Consider the following 17,215-nt stretch of genomic DNA (forward strand, 5'->3'; position numbering starts at 1 on the left):
AATGGGGCAATGTATATAATTTTTTTCTTAAAAATTAACTCAGCGCAGCCTACGTTGGAACAAACTTACTAGTTTCTCAGGGTGTTTCTGACCGGCATGTGTATGTACCTTCTCTTTCTGTGTTTTGTTCAAAGTTTTTAAAACCTCACAGCCCATTTGGTGTCTACTGTGAACATCATTATCGATATTGCAAATGATCTTATGTTTTTTGATTGCCCAATGATGAAATCCAGGAAGATACTTACAAAACTTCATCCTGTTAAGCTGGTATGCCATTGGACTGAGAATGAGGCAAAGGGTATCCGAAATGGGAATATTTCAAAGGGAATTTAAAGCTATATCGTTTCCCACCTGACTAAGGAGAAACACCTTGAAGAAGCTTACAGGAAGATGGGATGAGACGAATTTTTAATTCCAGTGTACCAGCTAACAATAAAGAACGTATCAGAGTGTATATATATATATATATATATATATATATATATATATATATATGTGTGTGTGTGTGTGTGTGTGTGTGTGTGTGTGTGTGTGTGTCTGGAGCGTGGAACGCAGTACTTGTGCCGAAGTTGTTACAGTGCAGTAGTTGTTTTGGTTACTTGCAGCGCGCACCTGTTGACGAGCGGCCGCCCGCGCCACAGCCACTTGACGGTGGGCGGCGGGTCGGCGCTGACGGGGCAGCGCAGCTGGGCGGCGCCGCCCTCCTGCGCGCTGACGAGGGGCGGCGGCGCGGGCCGCGGCCGGCAGGCGAAGTCGTCGGCGGACAGGCGGTCCCAGGCGCGGCCCCGCAGCCTCGCCGGCTCGCGGCACGCGGGCGGTTCGTCGCCCAGGGGCACGCGCTGCTCGGTGAGCCAGCTGCGCAGCGGCCGCAGCACGCAGCTGCAGTTCCAGGGGTTGCCGGCCAGCGCCAGGCCGTGCAGCGCGCGCAGCGTCGTCAGCGCCGACACCCCGGACTCGGAGGCAGTGGACGCCGCGGCCGAGGGCGCCGCGCCGGCGCTACCAGCACCGGCCTCCGTGCCGGTCAGCTCGTTGCCGTCCAGTCGCCTACACAGGCAGCAACCGTTAAGCGTCCTCCACCAATATGGTCGTCCACTGAAATTTATCCAATAGGGGGCAAGATTCTAAAACTACCTGTTTTTGTATGACTCTTTATGAGAATTTAAGGTTGTGGTGTCACCGCCATACACCACACTTGCTGGGCGGTAGCCTTTAAATCGGCCGCGGTCCGTTAGTATACGTCGGACCCGCGTGTCGCCACTATCAGTGATTGCAGACCGAGCGCCGCCACACGGCAGGTCTAGAGAGATTTCCTAGCACTCGCCCCAGTTGTACAACCGACTTTGCTAGCGATGGTTCACTGACAAAATACGTTCTCATTTACCGAGACGATAGTTAGCATAGCCTTCAGCTACGTCATTTGCTACGACCTAGCAAGGCGCCATTATCAGTTGCTATTGATATTGTAAAGAATGTACAGACAAGAGCTACGTTCAACATTGATGGATTAAAGTTAAGTATTCCACCAGTTACATCCTTTTTTTTCTAGTCTAACTTCCTTGTCCTGTTCCAGACCTCACGCCAGCCTGCGTGAGCTTAAACGCGTGCCTTTTCGGCTTCCTCCAAACTCCGTGGATGGCCTCTTGCCAATCCACAACAAAGGCGTCCCGATAACTAAACTTGACAGCAACTATCAAAAACTTGTATGCAACTAGCTGACAAGCCCGGCATTCATCAAGTATTTATTTATTCTAGTCTTCTATTAGTCTATCTCCTCCTCCCTCCTCTTTCTCTCCACCACCACTTTCCCACTCTCTCCGTCCATCTTCTCCACCCTGTCCCTATCCACACACTTTATCCACTTCTCCTCCCTCCTCTCTCTATCCATCCCCTAGTTCCTGTCCATCACCTCCCCCCCCCCCCCCCCCCATTTCTGAGTACATTTCCAGAACTCCATCTCTGCCCCCATTCTGTCCATCTCCTTGTGCCCCTCTTTCTGTGCATCTGTTCCCTGCCCCTCTCTCTATCTGCTGCTCTCCTTTCTGTCCATTTTCTCCTTCCTTTCCTGTTCATCTCCTGCTCCCACGCCTAATTACATATTTACCTCTCCCCTTTTTGTAAATTTTTTCCTCTTCCTCTGTTCATCTCCTCCTATACCTTCCTCTTCTCCTCTCTTTCCATCTCCTCCTCTTCCCTCTCTTTGTCCATTTCCTCCTCCCCTATGTCTTTTCATCTCCTTCTCCCTCCTCTCTCTGGCTATCTCTATGCAGCTCCTCTCTTTTCTTTCTCTCTCCACCTCCTCCTCCTCTCTCCTGTGCCTGTCTCCTCCAACACCCTCGCATTCTCTTCATCCTTTGTCCTCCCTTCTCTCTCTACGTTACTATCCCAACCATCGTTCTTTCTAGACTGTAACTAACATTTGTACTAAATTTGATTCAAATCGTTCCAAGGATTTAGTATGAGCCTTCTTCCTGCGGATTTGCTTGCATACGCACATGTGAAAAACATGCCACTCATACTTCTCATGTTTCACGCGTTATTAGTCACGTATTTTACCTCTACATCTAGCGAATTTCTCCCTGCAGTTTCATTTTCACGCAGATTTACGTTTATGACATTGTATCTTCTGAACTATGTGCTGTAAATGATATAATTTTTTAGATACATCCAGTGGTATATATGACTACTGTCTTCGAAATGCGTTGTGTATAGAGGTAGCAGTAAAGAAGTTATAAATTAAAACGTCATGCACGATGAGTCAGTTTCTCACGCATCTAACGTTTATGATTTCATTCTCTTGGACTACAGGCCGTACAATGACATATTTTTGCAGGTACATTTAGTGGCAAATGTTGATACTCTCTGTGAAAAGTGCTGGAAATAGAGTTTTTAGCAACGAAGTAATAAATTTAAACGTCTTGCATGATGCTCTAGCTTTCCACACGTTAACTGTTTATGACGTCGTAGCTACTGAATTAAGTGTCTTGCAGTAATGCACTTTTCCTGGTACCTTCAGCGTTACGTGTGAATAGTGTATGCGAACACTGTTAGTAATAAATGGGGTAATAAATTAAAACGTCACGCGTCATTTTTCAGGGTCATCAGCGAGAAAAATATTTCGTAAGGGTTTGAAATTATGTGTCGGATTGATTACAATTCTCTAAGTGCTCTCATTCCCAGATATGCTAATATATATGTATCCTCGCATCGTCCACTACACTGCCTGTTCATCCTCACCCCTTTGGTAAGTGGGTTGTTATTACCCCCATGGTGATTCTTTCCAGACACTGAAAGATATGTGTACCCAGTTTGGTTGAAACGATCAAATGCTTTAGCAGGAGATGTGGAAAATACATACACACATTTATATCATTTGTGTGGATGCTAATATAGATGTCACCATTTTGATTCAACAATCTGAAATTACGCCCTTGAATGACAATCCAGCGTACCCGAAAAAATAGGAAATAAAGACAAAAATTATACAAAAAAATGTATTTATTAATATACCTATAACGATAAGTTGATATTGGAAATTAAAGGACCAAAATTTAAAGGAAAACTAAGACCGATTATGCGAATCGTGCCATGAAATAGACGAAAATTATTTACAAAATGCATCATTACTCATATTCCTGTAGTGTTAGCTTGATACTACAGATATAGAAAAAAAATCAGCTCAATTAACAAAAACCTACGAGACATCAACTAAAATAAGCCAAAAGAAAAAATATCATCAGCTTCCTTTCGACGATCAGGCTGCTGCCTGTTCTGAACTGATAAACAAAATCATTTCCATTTTTCTCGAGATCATCCTATCTGTCTTTTCCCAATTGGTTTGCACTTCATGATTTTCTGGAGAATTCTGTGTCCTAGCATTCTCGTGAGGTTTCTTGTCCAGTCTTCATCACACCTTTAATTTTTCTCATTCATTGAAATATTTAACTCTATTATAATATCTTTGGTTCTAATCGTATCTCCTGTTGTACAAGCCTTCTCTCGGGACCTCATCTCTGATGTCTCAGTTCATTTTCTTATTTCGTTGTTGTAACTCAGCTGTGACTTTTACATTATAGTACAGGAGCCACCATCAGCCCACTGAATTTAATGATGGTCTCTTTTTGTGCTTTATGCGTGAATGTTCTGCTAATGGTACCACAGACAGATTGGAGTTCGTGAATGTAATTTTCAACTTCAGAGGCAAAATCAAAACATGTATCACTGTCTAAAACTGAATTTCCCAAAACAATTTTTGATCTGGCTCGACAGTTCACCAGAATCCCATTATTTTCGTTTTATTACTGGATGTTTTAAATTTGTATTTTTTGCCTGTTTTGTTCAGTCGGTACAATGATGTCTGGAGGTCATCTTCATTCACGTGAAAAATAACAATATCATCTGCAGCAGAAGCATATCCAGGCATTCATCAGTTTTACTTACATCCTTTGATTTCTTTACGTTTCCATTTACGAACAATGAAGCCAACGTAAATTTGAAAAAATTGGTAGCTAATAGTTCACAACTTCTCTTTCATTTTCATTCATAATTACTCCTTCCTGTTGATTTCAAACTGCGTTTGTTATAAAGCGTGTATTTTTCTGAAGACTTTCCACAACCTCTATCAGGTGATAAGCATATCTACATTCACACATTATCTTCCACATATTTCGAAGGCTCTCACGGTCAAAAACCTTCTCGGGGTCGATAAACGCCACATGGATTACTCTGTGTTTTTTTAATAATATTCTTCTGTAATTCAAGTGTCCAAAATCTAAGTTGTTTTTCCCACCTGCTTTCTTCCCATTACGAAGTGCTTCTAGGACTGCTTCGATGATGCAGGTATTAATAATATCCTGTTACATACAGGTGCCTTTATTGAGTGGTAGTGTTACTAAAGTTTCGTAACATCTCATTTTATCGCTTGTTTTGGACTTTCTTTGTTTTCCTCTATTTTGATAGTAGCTTCATCTTACTGCCTAAAATGACGTGGTCGTTACCTATGTATTTTCCTCCATAAATACGTAAAACTTACACAAGTTTCTCCATCTCTGCATTTATTTATATACAATCCAGTCACAGACCTTGATCCTCGAGCATTCCATGTAAACTTATAATATCGTTCTTTCTGTAAAATGTGTTAGTAATTTTAAAATTATTAAATGTGGCAAACTGATGTGACTCTTATTATTATTGAGAGTTTTTCTCCAAATAACCCAACATTCCTTGTATAGATATGTTTCCAACTCTTGCACTGAAGTCGCCAGCGATGACAACAGATCTGTCTTGCTAATTTTGTTCAATTTTTTCTGAAGGTCATCTAAAGGGCATCATTTTCGTTCTTCCTTCCACTGACTGATATTTTTCAAAGGAGTTAAACCTTAAATATGAGCTTTTTCAACTTTGGTGCCACCTATATACTTCATTTTGCTTACAAAACTTAAGAATTCATTGTGTTTGCTGGTTAGTTTTGTTAGTAGAGTTCTGGGAGAGTTTTAAGCACTTTCTGTAACGATGACCGTTTTATCATGGCGTTTGTAATGGAGAATTTTGTATGTATGACAACATATTTTTACAGCTAACATGATATTTTTTGCTGTGATCATTAATTTGAAGAAGTGTTAATGTGACTGTTTCATCCCTAAACACACTATGTACAATAAATCACACATTTGGGCAACAGATGCATGTTACCGTTGTTTTTACGGGCTGTGGCTCCCAGTACGAGTACATTACTCGTGGCGTTACCCGAGTTTACCTTACACAGATCGTTATTAAATCTAAGGTGTTTTCATACTGTTATTTACCTTTTACTGTGCTTTAATAAGGTACTGATCTCTATACATCTGATAAACCAAAGATCCTCTATGATGACCTTTGCATACTTACATCTTGCTGTGCCATTCTTATTTTTCCTCACTACAGCTTCTTTCAGCACCAGATTAATTATTCCTGGTTTCCATAATAGGTCACCCACTTGTCAGACCCTTGTTCTAGTAAATATCTTGCGCAGACGTCTGTCCGCATTATGGTCGAAACTAATTAACTGATATATATTGCGGTGATCAAAAAGTTTCCGTCTGTGGGTGTTGCTGCAACGTAAATGCAACTCAGCGTGACTCCTATGCGGGTATATAAGCACCGATATGTAGGCAGGTATCAGTCTGGCCTTCGAATGGAAAATGTTTGATTGCCCCTTATATTTAACAAATGCAGTCAAGACAATAATCAGTGAAGGAGTAAAAATAATTCATTCGAAACTTCATTTCTCCTCACTCGTTTTGCAACAAAGGTAACGAGTTTGGAAAATTCTATATCATCATAATTCACTTAGTGCCATTGTGTTCCAGATGTTGCCTTTGCTCCTTCACCTTCACAGATCCAATACTGAATAGGAGTATCTATTTGAAAGTGCTGAACAAGGTTACCGAAGCAATGTAGGTATCAAACGCACGTTACTGGGGACATGTCCTCTGAAAATGAGAGAGCAAAATATATTTTCCCTCAACTAATACGCCCGATGACTGGCATGTTGCCTTAAATTGTTATACTTATCCTTAGTGTAGTAATTAACCTAAACAATACACAGAGTGAGTGTAGAGGTATTAGCTCTACTCGTATATGCTATTATTCATAAATACCTCTCGGTTTCAGAAGGTGACTACGTGAAAACTACAAGCCACATAGAAAAATGACAGTACATAGAGCATGTCTTCAAGTGTCGATGCATAATATGCCCCATGGGATAGTTTCACTAGGGATCACGCATGTCAGAACAATTAGACAAATGATCCGCTCCCTATTGTCACATCGAACTGGTTCCCCCCTGCAGATGGGCAAGCCAATTATAATTGTTCCAAAGCGAAATGTTGTAATTGTGCCTTCCTTGGGAGAAGCATCAGAAGTTAATTTAGTACTGAGTACGTGTTACGCAATCGTCTACCCGAAACTGTCCTGAAACTAACGTAACAAGTGTATGAAAAATGCACGGTAAACTGCAATAAATTAATGTTTATCGGTAACCGTGATCAGGAGGTACCCGTGGTCTAGGGGTGGCGTCTTTGAATCATAAGCAAAACGTCTTCGGTCCCGGGTTCGATCCCCGCCACTGCCTAAATTTTGATAAATAATCAGCATTGGCGGCCGAAGACTTCCGGCATAAGAAGTCAGCCTCATTCGGCCAATGGTCTTGTCAAAGAGGGCGGAGGAGCGGATAGAGGTTCAGGGCACTCTCTTGTCCTAGGGGTGGGAAATTGCCCCTAAAGGCGGAAGAATCAGAAATGATCAACGACATGAGGATGCAGAAGGCAATGGAATCCACTACATTAAAGACACGTAACGTGTATCCACAGGACATGTGGCCTGTAATTGAAGAAGTGTTATGATGATCTGTCCATTGGCAAAAGATTCCGGAATAGTCCCCCATTCGGATCTCCGGGAGGGGACTGCCAAGGGGGAGGTTACCATGAGAAAAAGATTGAATAATCAACGAATGGATAACGTTCTACGAGTCGGGGCGTGGAATGTCAGAAGCTTGAACGTGGTAGGGAAACTAGGAAATCTGAAAAGGGAAATGCAAAGGCTCAACCTAGATGTAGTAGGGGTCAGTGAAGAGGAAGGAAGACAAGGATTTCTGGTCAGATGAGTATCGGGTAATATCAACAGCAGCAGAAAATGGTATAACAGGTGTAGGATTCGTTATGAATAGGAAGGCAGGGCAGAGGGTGTGTTACTGTGAACAATTCAGTGACCGTGTTGTTCTAATCAGAATCGACAGCAGGCCAACACCGACAACGATAGTTCAGGTATACATGCCGACGTCGCAAGCTGAAGATGAACAGATAGAAAAAGTGTATGAGGATATTGAAACGGTAATGCAGTCTGTAAATGGGGACGAAAATCTAGTAGTCATGGGCGACTGGAATGCAGTTGTAGGGGAAGGAGTAGAAGAAAAGGTTAGAGGAGAATATGGGCTTGGGACGAGGAATGAAAGAGGAGAAAGACTAATTGAGTTCTGTAACAAGTTTCAGCTAGTAATAGCGAATACCCTGTTCAAGAATCACAAGAGGAGGAGGTATACTTGGAAAAAGCCGGGAGATACGGGAAGATTTCAATTAGATTACATCATGGTCAGACAGAGATTCCGAAATCAGATACTGGATTGTAAGGCGTACCCAGGAGCAGATATAGACTCACATCACAATATGGTAGTGATGAAGAGTAGGCTGAAGTTCAAGACATTAGTCAGGAAGAACCAATACGCAAAGAAGTGGGATACGGAAGTACTAAGGAATGACGATATACGTTTGAAGTTCTCTAACGCTATAGGTACAGCAATGAAGAATAGCGTAGTAGGCAGTACAGTTGAAGAGGAATGGACATCTCTAAAACGGGCCATCACAGAAGTTGGGAAGGAAAACATAGGTACAAAGAAGGTAGCTGCGAAGAAACCATGGGTAACAGAAGAAATACTTCAGTTGATTGATGAAAGGAGGAAGTACAAACACGTTCCGGGAAAATCAGGAATACAGAAATACAAGTCGCTGAGGAATGAAATAAACAGGAAGTGCAGGGAAGCTAAGACGAAATGGCTGCAGGAAAAATGTGAAGACATCGAAAAAGATATGATTGTCGGAAGGACAGACTCAGCATACAGGAAAGTCAAAACAACCTTTGGTGACATTAAAAGCAACGGTCGTAACATTAAGAGTGCAACGGGAATTCCACTGTTAAATGCAGAAGAGAGAGAAGATACGTGGAAAGAATACATTGAAAGCCTCTATGAGGGTGAAGTTTTGTCTGATGTGATGGAAAAAAAACAGGAGTCGATTTAGAAGAGATAGGGGATCCAGTATTAGAATCGGAATTCAAAAGAGCTTTGAAGGACTTACGGTCAAATAAGGCAGAAGGGATAGATAACATTCCATCAGAATTTCTAAAATCATTGGGGGAAGTGGCAACAAAACGACTATTCACGTTGGTGTGCAGAATATATGAGTCTGGCGACATACCATCTGACTATCGGAAAAGCATCATCCACACAATTCCGAAGACGGCAAGAGCTGACAAGTGCGAGAATTATCGCACCATCAGCTTAACAGCTCATGCATCGAAGATGTTTACAAGAATAATATACAGAAGAATGGAAAAGGAAATTGAGAATGCGCTAGGTGACGATCAGTTTGGCTTTAGGAAAAGTAAAGGGACGAGAGAGGAAATTCTGACGTTACGGCTGATAATGGAAGCAAGGCTAAAGAAAAATCAAGACACGTTCATAGGATTTTCGACCTGGAAAAAGCGTTCGACAATATAAAATGGTGCAAGCTGTTCGAGATTCTGAAAAAAGTAGGGGTAAGCTATAGGGAGAGATGGGTCATATACAGTATGTACAACAACCAAGAGGGAATAATAAGAGTGGTCGATCAAGAACGAAGTGCTCGTATTAAGAAGGGTGTAAGACAAGGCTGTAGCCTTTCGCCCCTACTCTTCAATCTGTACATCGAGGAAGCAATGATGGAAATAAAAGAAAGGTTCAGGAGTGGAATTAAAATACAAGGTGAAAGGATATCAATGATACGATTCGCTGATGGCATTGCTATCCTGAGTGAAAGTGAAGAGGAATTAAATGATCTGCTGAACGGAATGAACAGTCTAATGATTACACAGTATGGTTTGAGAGTAAATCGGAGAAAGTCGAAGGTAATGAGAAGTAGTAGAAATGAGAACAGCGAGAAACTTAACATCAGGATTGATGGTCACGAAGTCAATGAAGTTAACGAATTCTGCTACCTAGGCAGTAAAATAACCAATGACGGACGGAGCAAGGAGGACATCAAAAGCAGACTCGCTTTGGCAAAAAAGTCTACTAATATCAAATACCGGTCTTAATTTGAGGAAGAAATTTCTGAGGATGTACGTCTGGAGTACAGCATTGTATGGTAGTGAAACATGGACTGTGGGAAAACCGGAACAGAAGAGAATCGAAGCATTTGAGATGTGGTGCTATAGACGAATGTTGAAAATTAGGTGGACTGATAAGGTAAGGAATGAGGAGGTTCTACACAGAATCGGAGGGGAAAGGAATATGTTGAAAACACTGATAAGGAGAAGGGACAGGATGATAGGACATCCTCTAAGACATGAGGGAATGACTTCCATGGTACTAGAGGGAGCTCTAGAGGGCAAAAACTGTAGAGGAAGACAGAGATTGGAATACGTCAAGCAAATAATTGAGGACGTAGGTTGCAAGTGCTACTCTGAAATGAAGAGGAAAGGAATTCGTGGCGGGCCGCATCAAACCAGTCAGTAGACTGATGACCAAAAAAAAAAAAAAAAACCGAGATCAGCAGTACCTGGATATGTAGATTCCAACACTGAGCTCCATGTGCACGAAAACAAACAGTGTCCATGAAATCCAGTTGCACTTGGCTGTCTGTGATTGGGTGCACCATAGCTCATAAAACTGACTTCGGTAAAAGTCTCCAGCAGAGTTCGTGGAAGCTTCGCCCCACCCAAGCGGAAGGGAACATGCCTTGAGGTCGGAGCAGAGAGTACTTTGAAAGATTCAAATGGCTCTGAGCACTATGGGACTTAACATCTGAGGTCATCAGTCCCCTAGAACTTAGAACTAATTAAACCAAACTAACCTAAGGACATCACACACATCCATGCCCGAGGCAGGATTCGAACCTACGACCGTAGCGGTCGCGCGGTTCCGAACTGAAGCGATTAGAACCACTCGGTCACAGCGACCGGCGTGCCTTGAAAGAAGCTGCCTTGGCGGCGGACACCCCAAAGTCACAACGCAGATAATATCTTCACACTGTGATGGGGCAACGAAAACTGATTTTAGTGAGACGTGTGTGGTCTGAGGTGGTGTACCGTTTTTGGCAGAATCCCAGAAGAGCGCCTATTGTAGAAATATTTGCAGGCAGTCAGAATTCGTCGAAACACATTGTGTTATAGATGGGAATGGGAACAGAAAATTTTATGGACGTTTGAAAACCATGAGACACTGACGCCACAACCAGCTCTTATAAGACAGAATGTTGAACGAAATGTGGAAACTGCTACCACAGGTTAACTTAAATAATCTAGAAGTGTGAATATGAACATGGCTGTCCTTACAGAGGTCCACCTTTATTCACCAGAAGACGAACATAGATGGAGCGAGGGGGAGAATAGCCTACAGTTCTGTGGTGCCAAATATAACAAATTGTGTAACTGTTTAATCTCGTGATATGTTAGTAATGGATGGACAGCGTCTTTTAAGACAATTTCTTACTGGTTTGCACTCGCAGTATTTTTCCCTCAGCCAACCAAAATTACGTGACGTTAGAAAAATGAAGAGAATCGAATCTTACTTGTTGGAAGCGCGTTGCAGAAAGTTACTCCTCCTCCAGCAGACTTCTTGGCAGTAGCCTTAATGGGTGCACTTTACTTCGGAGACGAGACGCTCTCATCTGGCTGAGTTCAACTCAGATGAAGATGCAAGTTTTGGTACAAAACCTATGGCTGATTTTGCAGCCTCTTCAGCCGCTGCTTGCAGGTTATGAGTACGGTGAGACCCAGCCGCTACACTGAGGCGAGCCGTAGTGAAATTCCAGTCATTTTTGACGATATTCTGTAATTTTCGTCTTCGTTATGAAGACTTTCTTGCAGTTAGACATTCAACTTGATTTCAACTCTGGCTACAGATGGTAATGCGTACCCTACTGTAGCGCATTCTGTCTGTGAACAGTAATACGAGGGTTGCCCAAAAACTAACGTACCGCATTTTTTTCTTCAACAATTCATTATTGAACATGGTGAGAACTACATACACGAAAGAATGGTCCTTTGTCTACACACACTATTTTCCACGTCATCATTAATTGAAAATTGAAAATCGCTGCAGGTCTTTCAAGAGTATCCTAAAAGCTATTTTCTACTAATAAATTCTAACTACTGAGTCATAATTAGTGTGTGGTGTCTATCAGCGGTAAGTTCACACCCTCCCCCTAATCCTGGACTCGACGGATCCCGATCGTCACGGCGGTCGGTCAGTACGCGCCCCTGCGGAATGGGATAGGTGTGTGATGTCATTTTATTTCTCATCAATCATTCTACCTCCCTGCGGTATTCTCGCAGGACTTTGGCGCATACCTCGCTGGCAAGTTTGTCGATGATAGTAAAGGTAACCGGATTCCTGATCACATGAAAGGTGTCTGTGTTTGGCAGCAAGTTCCTTAAATCCGTGGCAACATCATCAAAATTGGGGGCACTCGTAGACCACGTGGTCCGGTGTACCTATCCCGACACCACAGTCTCACGTGGGAGTCGCCCTTTTCCCGAAACGGCAAAGACATGCCGGATACGAACCATGCCCCGTGAGGAAGTGCTGCAGTCCCTTACTAGATTGAAAGTGTTTCATTCGTAGACGTTCGTGGATGTTTGGTAGTAACAGGCATGTTCTCCTGCCTGTCTCATCCCTATCCCAGAGCTCTTGTCATAATTCCTCTCCCCTTCTGCCAATCGATGGTTTATCCCCTACTCGAACCCCCATGATGTTCTCAGTTTTTTCAATCTGTCCACTTTTTATCCAATGCCATGCAGATTGCCCCAAGATTTTTACATCTAGGGGGCAAAACCCCATGAGAATCAGCAGTGCTCCTCCTGGGGATGTACAGTAGGCTCCGATCGAACGTAACAGCATGTTGCGCTGCACTCTCCTCACAGCCATAGCAGGAATGACCCTCGTGAGCCTGTGAGCCCAGACTCCGGGGCTGTAGCCCACAATGGAGGCGAGGATTGTGTTATGATACAATTTGATGAGGTGTGGGGGAAGATGGAATCGCCTATGTCCAATCATGATGAGATTATTTAGGACCTCTAACGACCTATGTGTTGTTACTTCAATGTACTGGGCAGAGATCCATTTCTCATCTAGTATAACTCCCAGGTATTGTGTCTCTGGACGGCATATTACCGGTGTGCCCTCAATCGTGATGGTTGGGTTTCTGGCCAGTTGACCTATTAAGAGCAAATAGGTTGACTTATTTGGTGCAACTTTAAGATTGGTCCTGTGGCATGATTGCGACAATATGGTCATATTTCATTCTATTTCAGGAGGAAGGCATCAGTGTAGGCTACCACCTCTAACACATCTGCACTGATCTACAAGGTGTGAAGGAGAGCTTCATATTAAAATCCCAAAGGAGTGGCCCCAGGACAGAGCCCTGTGGACACCCCCTCGTTATCTTCTTGCAGACTCTCCCGCTAGGGGTTGATAGCCAGACCTCCCTATCCGTATAATAGTTCCTAAGACATCTGTATAGCGGCCCTGGACACTCTTTCTCCTGCAAGTGGGAGAAGAGTGAAGGCCACCACAAGTTGTCGAAGGCGCCACTGATGTCCACCATGATGTCAACTACGTACTTATGTGTGGACGACCCGCAGACCTCAGCTGCCATGGCGACTGCGTCAGACGCAGAACGCCCGGCCAGGAGCCGAATTGCCTACTGCTCATCCCACAGGGCACGCGGTGTTCCATCAGCCTGTCAGCCAGCAACCGCTCCAGCAGTTTCCCAAGCAGATCCAACAGACATATCGATCTCTAGGACTTGACTGAGGCTTTACCTCTTTGAAGTGATTTAATGTGCGTCACCACCTCGTTCTCTGAGAATGGGTACACTGCATTGTTATTTTGATATTCTTCTTGAAGAGCCCACCTAATTAGGCCTTGTCGTCCAGAAGCAGGGACTGGAGGAGGACCTCGGCGGTTTCCTGCCATTACCCTGTAATCCTGTAATCCCTGACAGTTGAAAGTACCATTGGCGACCGAATCTTTTCTCTAACTATTTTTTAGGCTGTGCCCAAGGGGACTATAGCCAATTGGCTTTTCCCAGCTTTGGAGTCTGAAGTTTTTTTTCCCTTTGGAATTCTTCCTTAGCGTTCCTATAAATTTGCAGTCATCGCTGTTTCTCTTCCCAGACGACACTTCGCTGGTAGTACCTTCCCGACCTCCTGACAGACTGACGCATCTGCCGCAGTTCAGCGGGCCATGGTGACGGGGAGGCCACCACGGTCATCCTCCTGGTTGGTACTGCTGCCTCCACCGCTCTCGTAATCGCTCCAACTTGCTCTTCGGCGTGCCTATCGATGTCTTCATCACTATCTGGCCATGTCGAGATGACAAACTTTCTTGCTAGGCGCTACCAGTTAGTTTTCTTGTAGTTGAACTGAACTTCCCACTACTACTTGCTATGTTGTTCAAAGTATTGAGCTTGTTGTAGCGAAGATATACTCACAGCCATTCGAGAGAGGACTCGACACCTTCGAAGGCTCGCGGGTCGATGCGGCTGATGCGGCAGTTGGAGAGCTCGAGGCGCACGAGCCGGGGCAGCAGGTGGAAGGCGCGCGCGGGCAGGCGGTCGAGCGGGTTGGCGGAGAGGCGCAGCTCGCGCAGCTCGGGCACGGGCTGGAAGGCGGCCGAGGGCACGGCCAGCAGCAGGTTGCCGCTCACGTCCAGCTCCACCAGGTTGGCGAGCCCGGCGAGCGCGGCGGCGGCGAGCGCGCGCAGCCCGCAGCGCGCCAGGTGCAGGCGCTGCAGGTGGGCCAGCCCGCGCGACACGAAGGCGCGCGCCGCCAGCGGCGCCAGCGCGTTGCCCGAGAGGTCGAGCAGCTGCGTGCCCGCGTCCAGGCCGGCGGGCACGGCCGTCACGTTGCGGCACCACGCCGCCTCCTTGCCCGAGCGCCACTTGCACTCGCACGCCGGCGGGCAGCCCGACGCCGACGCGGCCAGCAGCGCCGCGGCCGCCGCCAGCAGCAGCGCCGACGGCCGCCTCATGGCACCGCCCCCGCCCCCGCCGCCGCCGCCGCTGCCGCCCCGCCGTCAGGAGCTCGACACGCCCCCCGACGCCCGCCGACGCCGCCGCCATGCACGCGCCCCGACGCCGACGCCGTCGCCGCCCACAGGCGCGACCTGGTGGCACGAGGGGACACCACTCTCAGTAATTTTAGGTAATTAATTGTGCAGTTATAACGTATACAGATCAGTGGAAAGATTATGAACACAGTCCACCGCCACCGTAGCGTTGGATGGTGCCTGGGGGCTTTGAGGACACGTCATGTGGAAACAAATGTGTGTAAGCGGAGCAGACACGAACGGGGGATCACCCTATCCCTGATATGGGCTGCGAGGCAGGAAATCCATTGAGATAAACAACTCTGACAGTGGACAGGTTATTATTACGTAATGCCTGTGAACAAGTATTTCGAAACCGGCGAAGGCGGTCGAATGTTCACGTGCTACTGTCGTGAGCATTTACAGAACGAGACAGTAGGCCACTGAAACCACCACTAGGCTGCACGTCCACGACTCTTCACGGAACGTGGGTTTCAGAGGCTTGTCTGCTCTGTAAACTATGGTAGATCGTGATCTGTGGCAACTCTGTTGAAAGAGCACAATGATGGTGCACGCACAAGTGTTTTGGAGCACACCGTTCATGCTACATTGTTGAACAAGGAGCTCCACAGCACACCACTCCTACGTGTACACATGTTGACCCCAACGATACCGTCAATTACGATTACAGTGCGCACGTGACCATCGAGATTAGAGTGTCGATCAATGGAGGAGTATTGGCTCTTCACGTAAATCACATTTTTGCTACACTTACGCCGTCATCGAGGCGAAACGAGAAGTGCGCCAAGGACGCAGGCTGGTGGGAGCAATATTATGGTCTGGGAGACATTCTCCTGGGCTTGCAAATGACCTGTGCTAGTAATAAAAAATATGCTGACAGCTGCGAGTCACCCACATCCCTTCATACTTGATGTCTTCCCCGACTCCGATGTCATTTTTCAGCCGTATAATTGCCCGTGTCTTGTAACTAGAATCGTGTTACAGTGGTTTGAATAGTATTAGAGTGAACTCCCGTTGATGTGTTGGCTACCAAATTCGCCTCATGTAAATCCTATGGAACCTTTATGAGTCGCTATCATGTTCGATCCCGAGTACGCACTTCAGCGGCCCGTTATTTTTGCGATATAAAGAACCTGTGTGAAGACATCCTGTACCACATACCTACACAAACCTACCAAGAAACTGTCTGATTCCTGAAACGCAGAATCAATGATGTAATAGATTGTAAATACGGACGAACAAGCCGTCAAGCAGGTGGTTTTAATGTTTTGGCTGATCAGTACATGTTGGAAATAACGCCCACGGGAGGCTATACAAGACGAACCAGATTAATTTAATTGTATAATACTTGCTGCAGATCTGATTGTGATATGAGTCTCATGTACACACTTATTTCTGTTATGAAGTCACAAGCCATGTGTGGTCCATTGTGATACACTACAGATTTTTTGCTCTTAGAGGAACGGTCTGGTGGACAAAATCAGGCGACCGAGGGCGCCAAAGATTTTTAGAGACGATAGATTACCCAAAAATCCTCTTAAGAAGACGCATAGTCTTGTTAGCCGTGTGCGCAGTAATACCACCTTGTTCAAACAGTGAGTAGTTGATTTCGTCTTCCTTTCGCTAGCCAAAAAAAAGCTGTGGATCATTAAACACTAGCGCTCTCTGTTCATGATGTCTTCAAAAAATAAATGTACAATAATGAGTGATCAGGAGGTTGTTACCCACACTTTCATTTTCTGATCATGAATTGGCGTCCCAAGTAAAACACGACGTTTTCGTATTGACCATAATCATGTGTTCAGTGTATTAACACCAACTGGTTGGACGTGTACATCATATATTGGAAATTTTTTGTCATTGTTGCTGTCAGACATGTTTGCGAATTGCTCTTCATGATCTGCATGTTTTACTGCGTGCACTGCTATCACTTTATACAGAAACAATTTCAGAGTTTGTCAAACTGCTTAATACAGGACCGAAAGACTGTCATCCTTTTCTTGTGCCAACTTATAGAATGATTTTGCTGGACTCTGCTGCACAGGCTCAGAAATATATTAAAAAAATTTCATTTGATTACGGTGGTCTTTCACTTCCTTCAGCATCTGACACTGAGTCTGTTTCTAGAAATTTCTCAGTACTTCGATGAGCCACATTACGATGGTGGTACAGCTGTTTCTGGGGCCACTGAGCAAATGCCTTCTGCTCTAAATGTGTGTATTTATCGCCTTGTCGGAACACTTTTTCAACAAGAAAAATACGTTCCCCAGTTGAAATCAATATAATTTAAAACTAATTGGACATCTAAACACTACA

The 17,215-nt window shown here is 44.8% G+C and overlaps 1 protein-coding gene across 1 annotated transcript in view; it reads right to left on the reverse strand.

Annotated features, from left to right (window-relative positions):
- Positions 1 to 14,764, reverse strand: part of LOC124620260 (leucine-rich repeat-containing protein 24-like) — a gene marked incomplete at its 5' end in the record, with an annotated part of 317,927 nt that extends 303,163 nt beyond the window's left edge. Inside the window, 3 exons of the mRNA XM_047146927.1 lie at positions 613 to 953; positions 1,011 to 1,044; positions 14,283 to 14,764. Of these exons, the coding sequence (XP_047002883.1) occupies positions 613 to 953; positions 1,011 to 1,044; positions 14,283 to 14,764 (857 nt within the window). The remainder of the gene's footprint in view (positions 1 to 612; positions 954 to 1,010; positions 1,045 to 14,282) is intronic.
- Between the last annotated feature and the right edge of the window lie 2,451 nt (positions 14,765 to 17,215).

Source organism: Schistocerca americana, chromosome 6, assembly GCF_021461395.2.
Source record: "Schistocerca americana isolate TAMUIC-IGC-003095 chromosome 6, iqSchAmer2.1, whole genome shotgun sequence".
In the NCBI taxonomy this organism is placed as follows: Eukaryota; Metazoa; Arthropoda; class Insecta; order Orthoptera; family Acrididae; genus Schistocerca; species Schistocerca americana.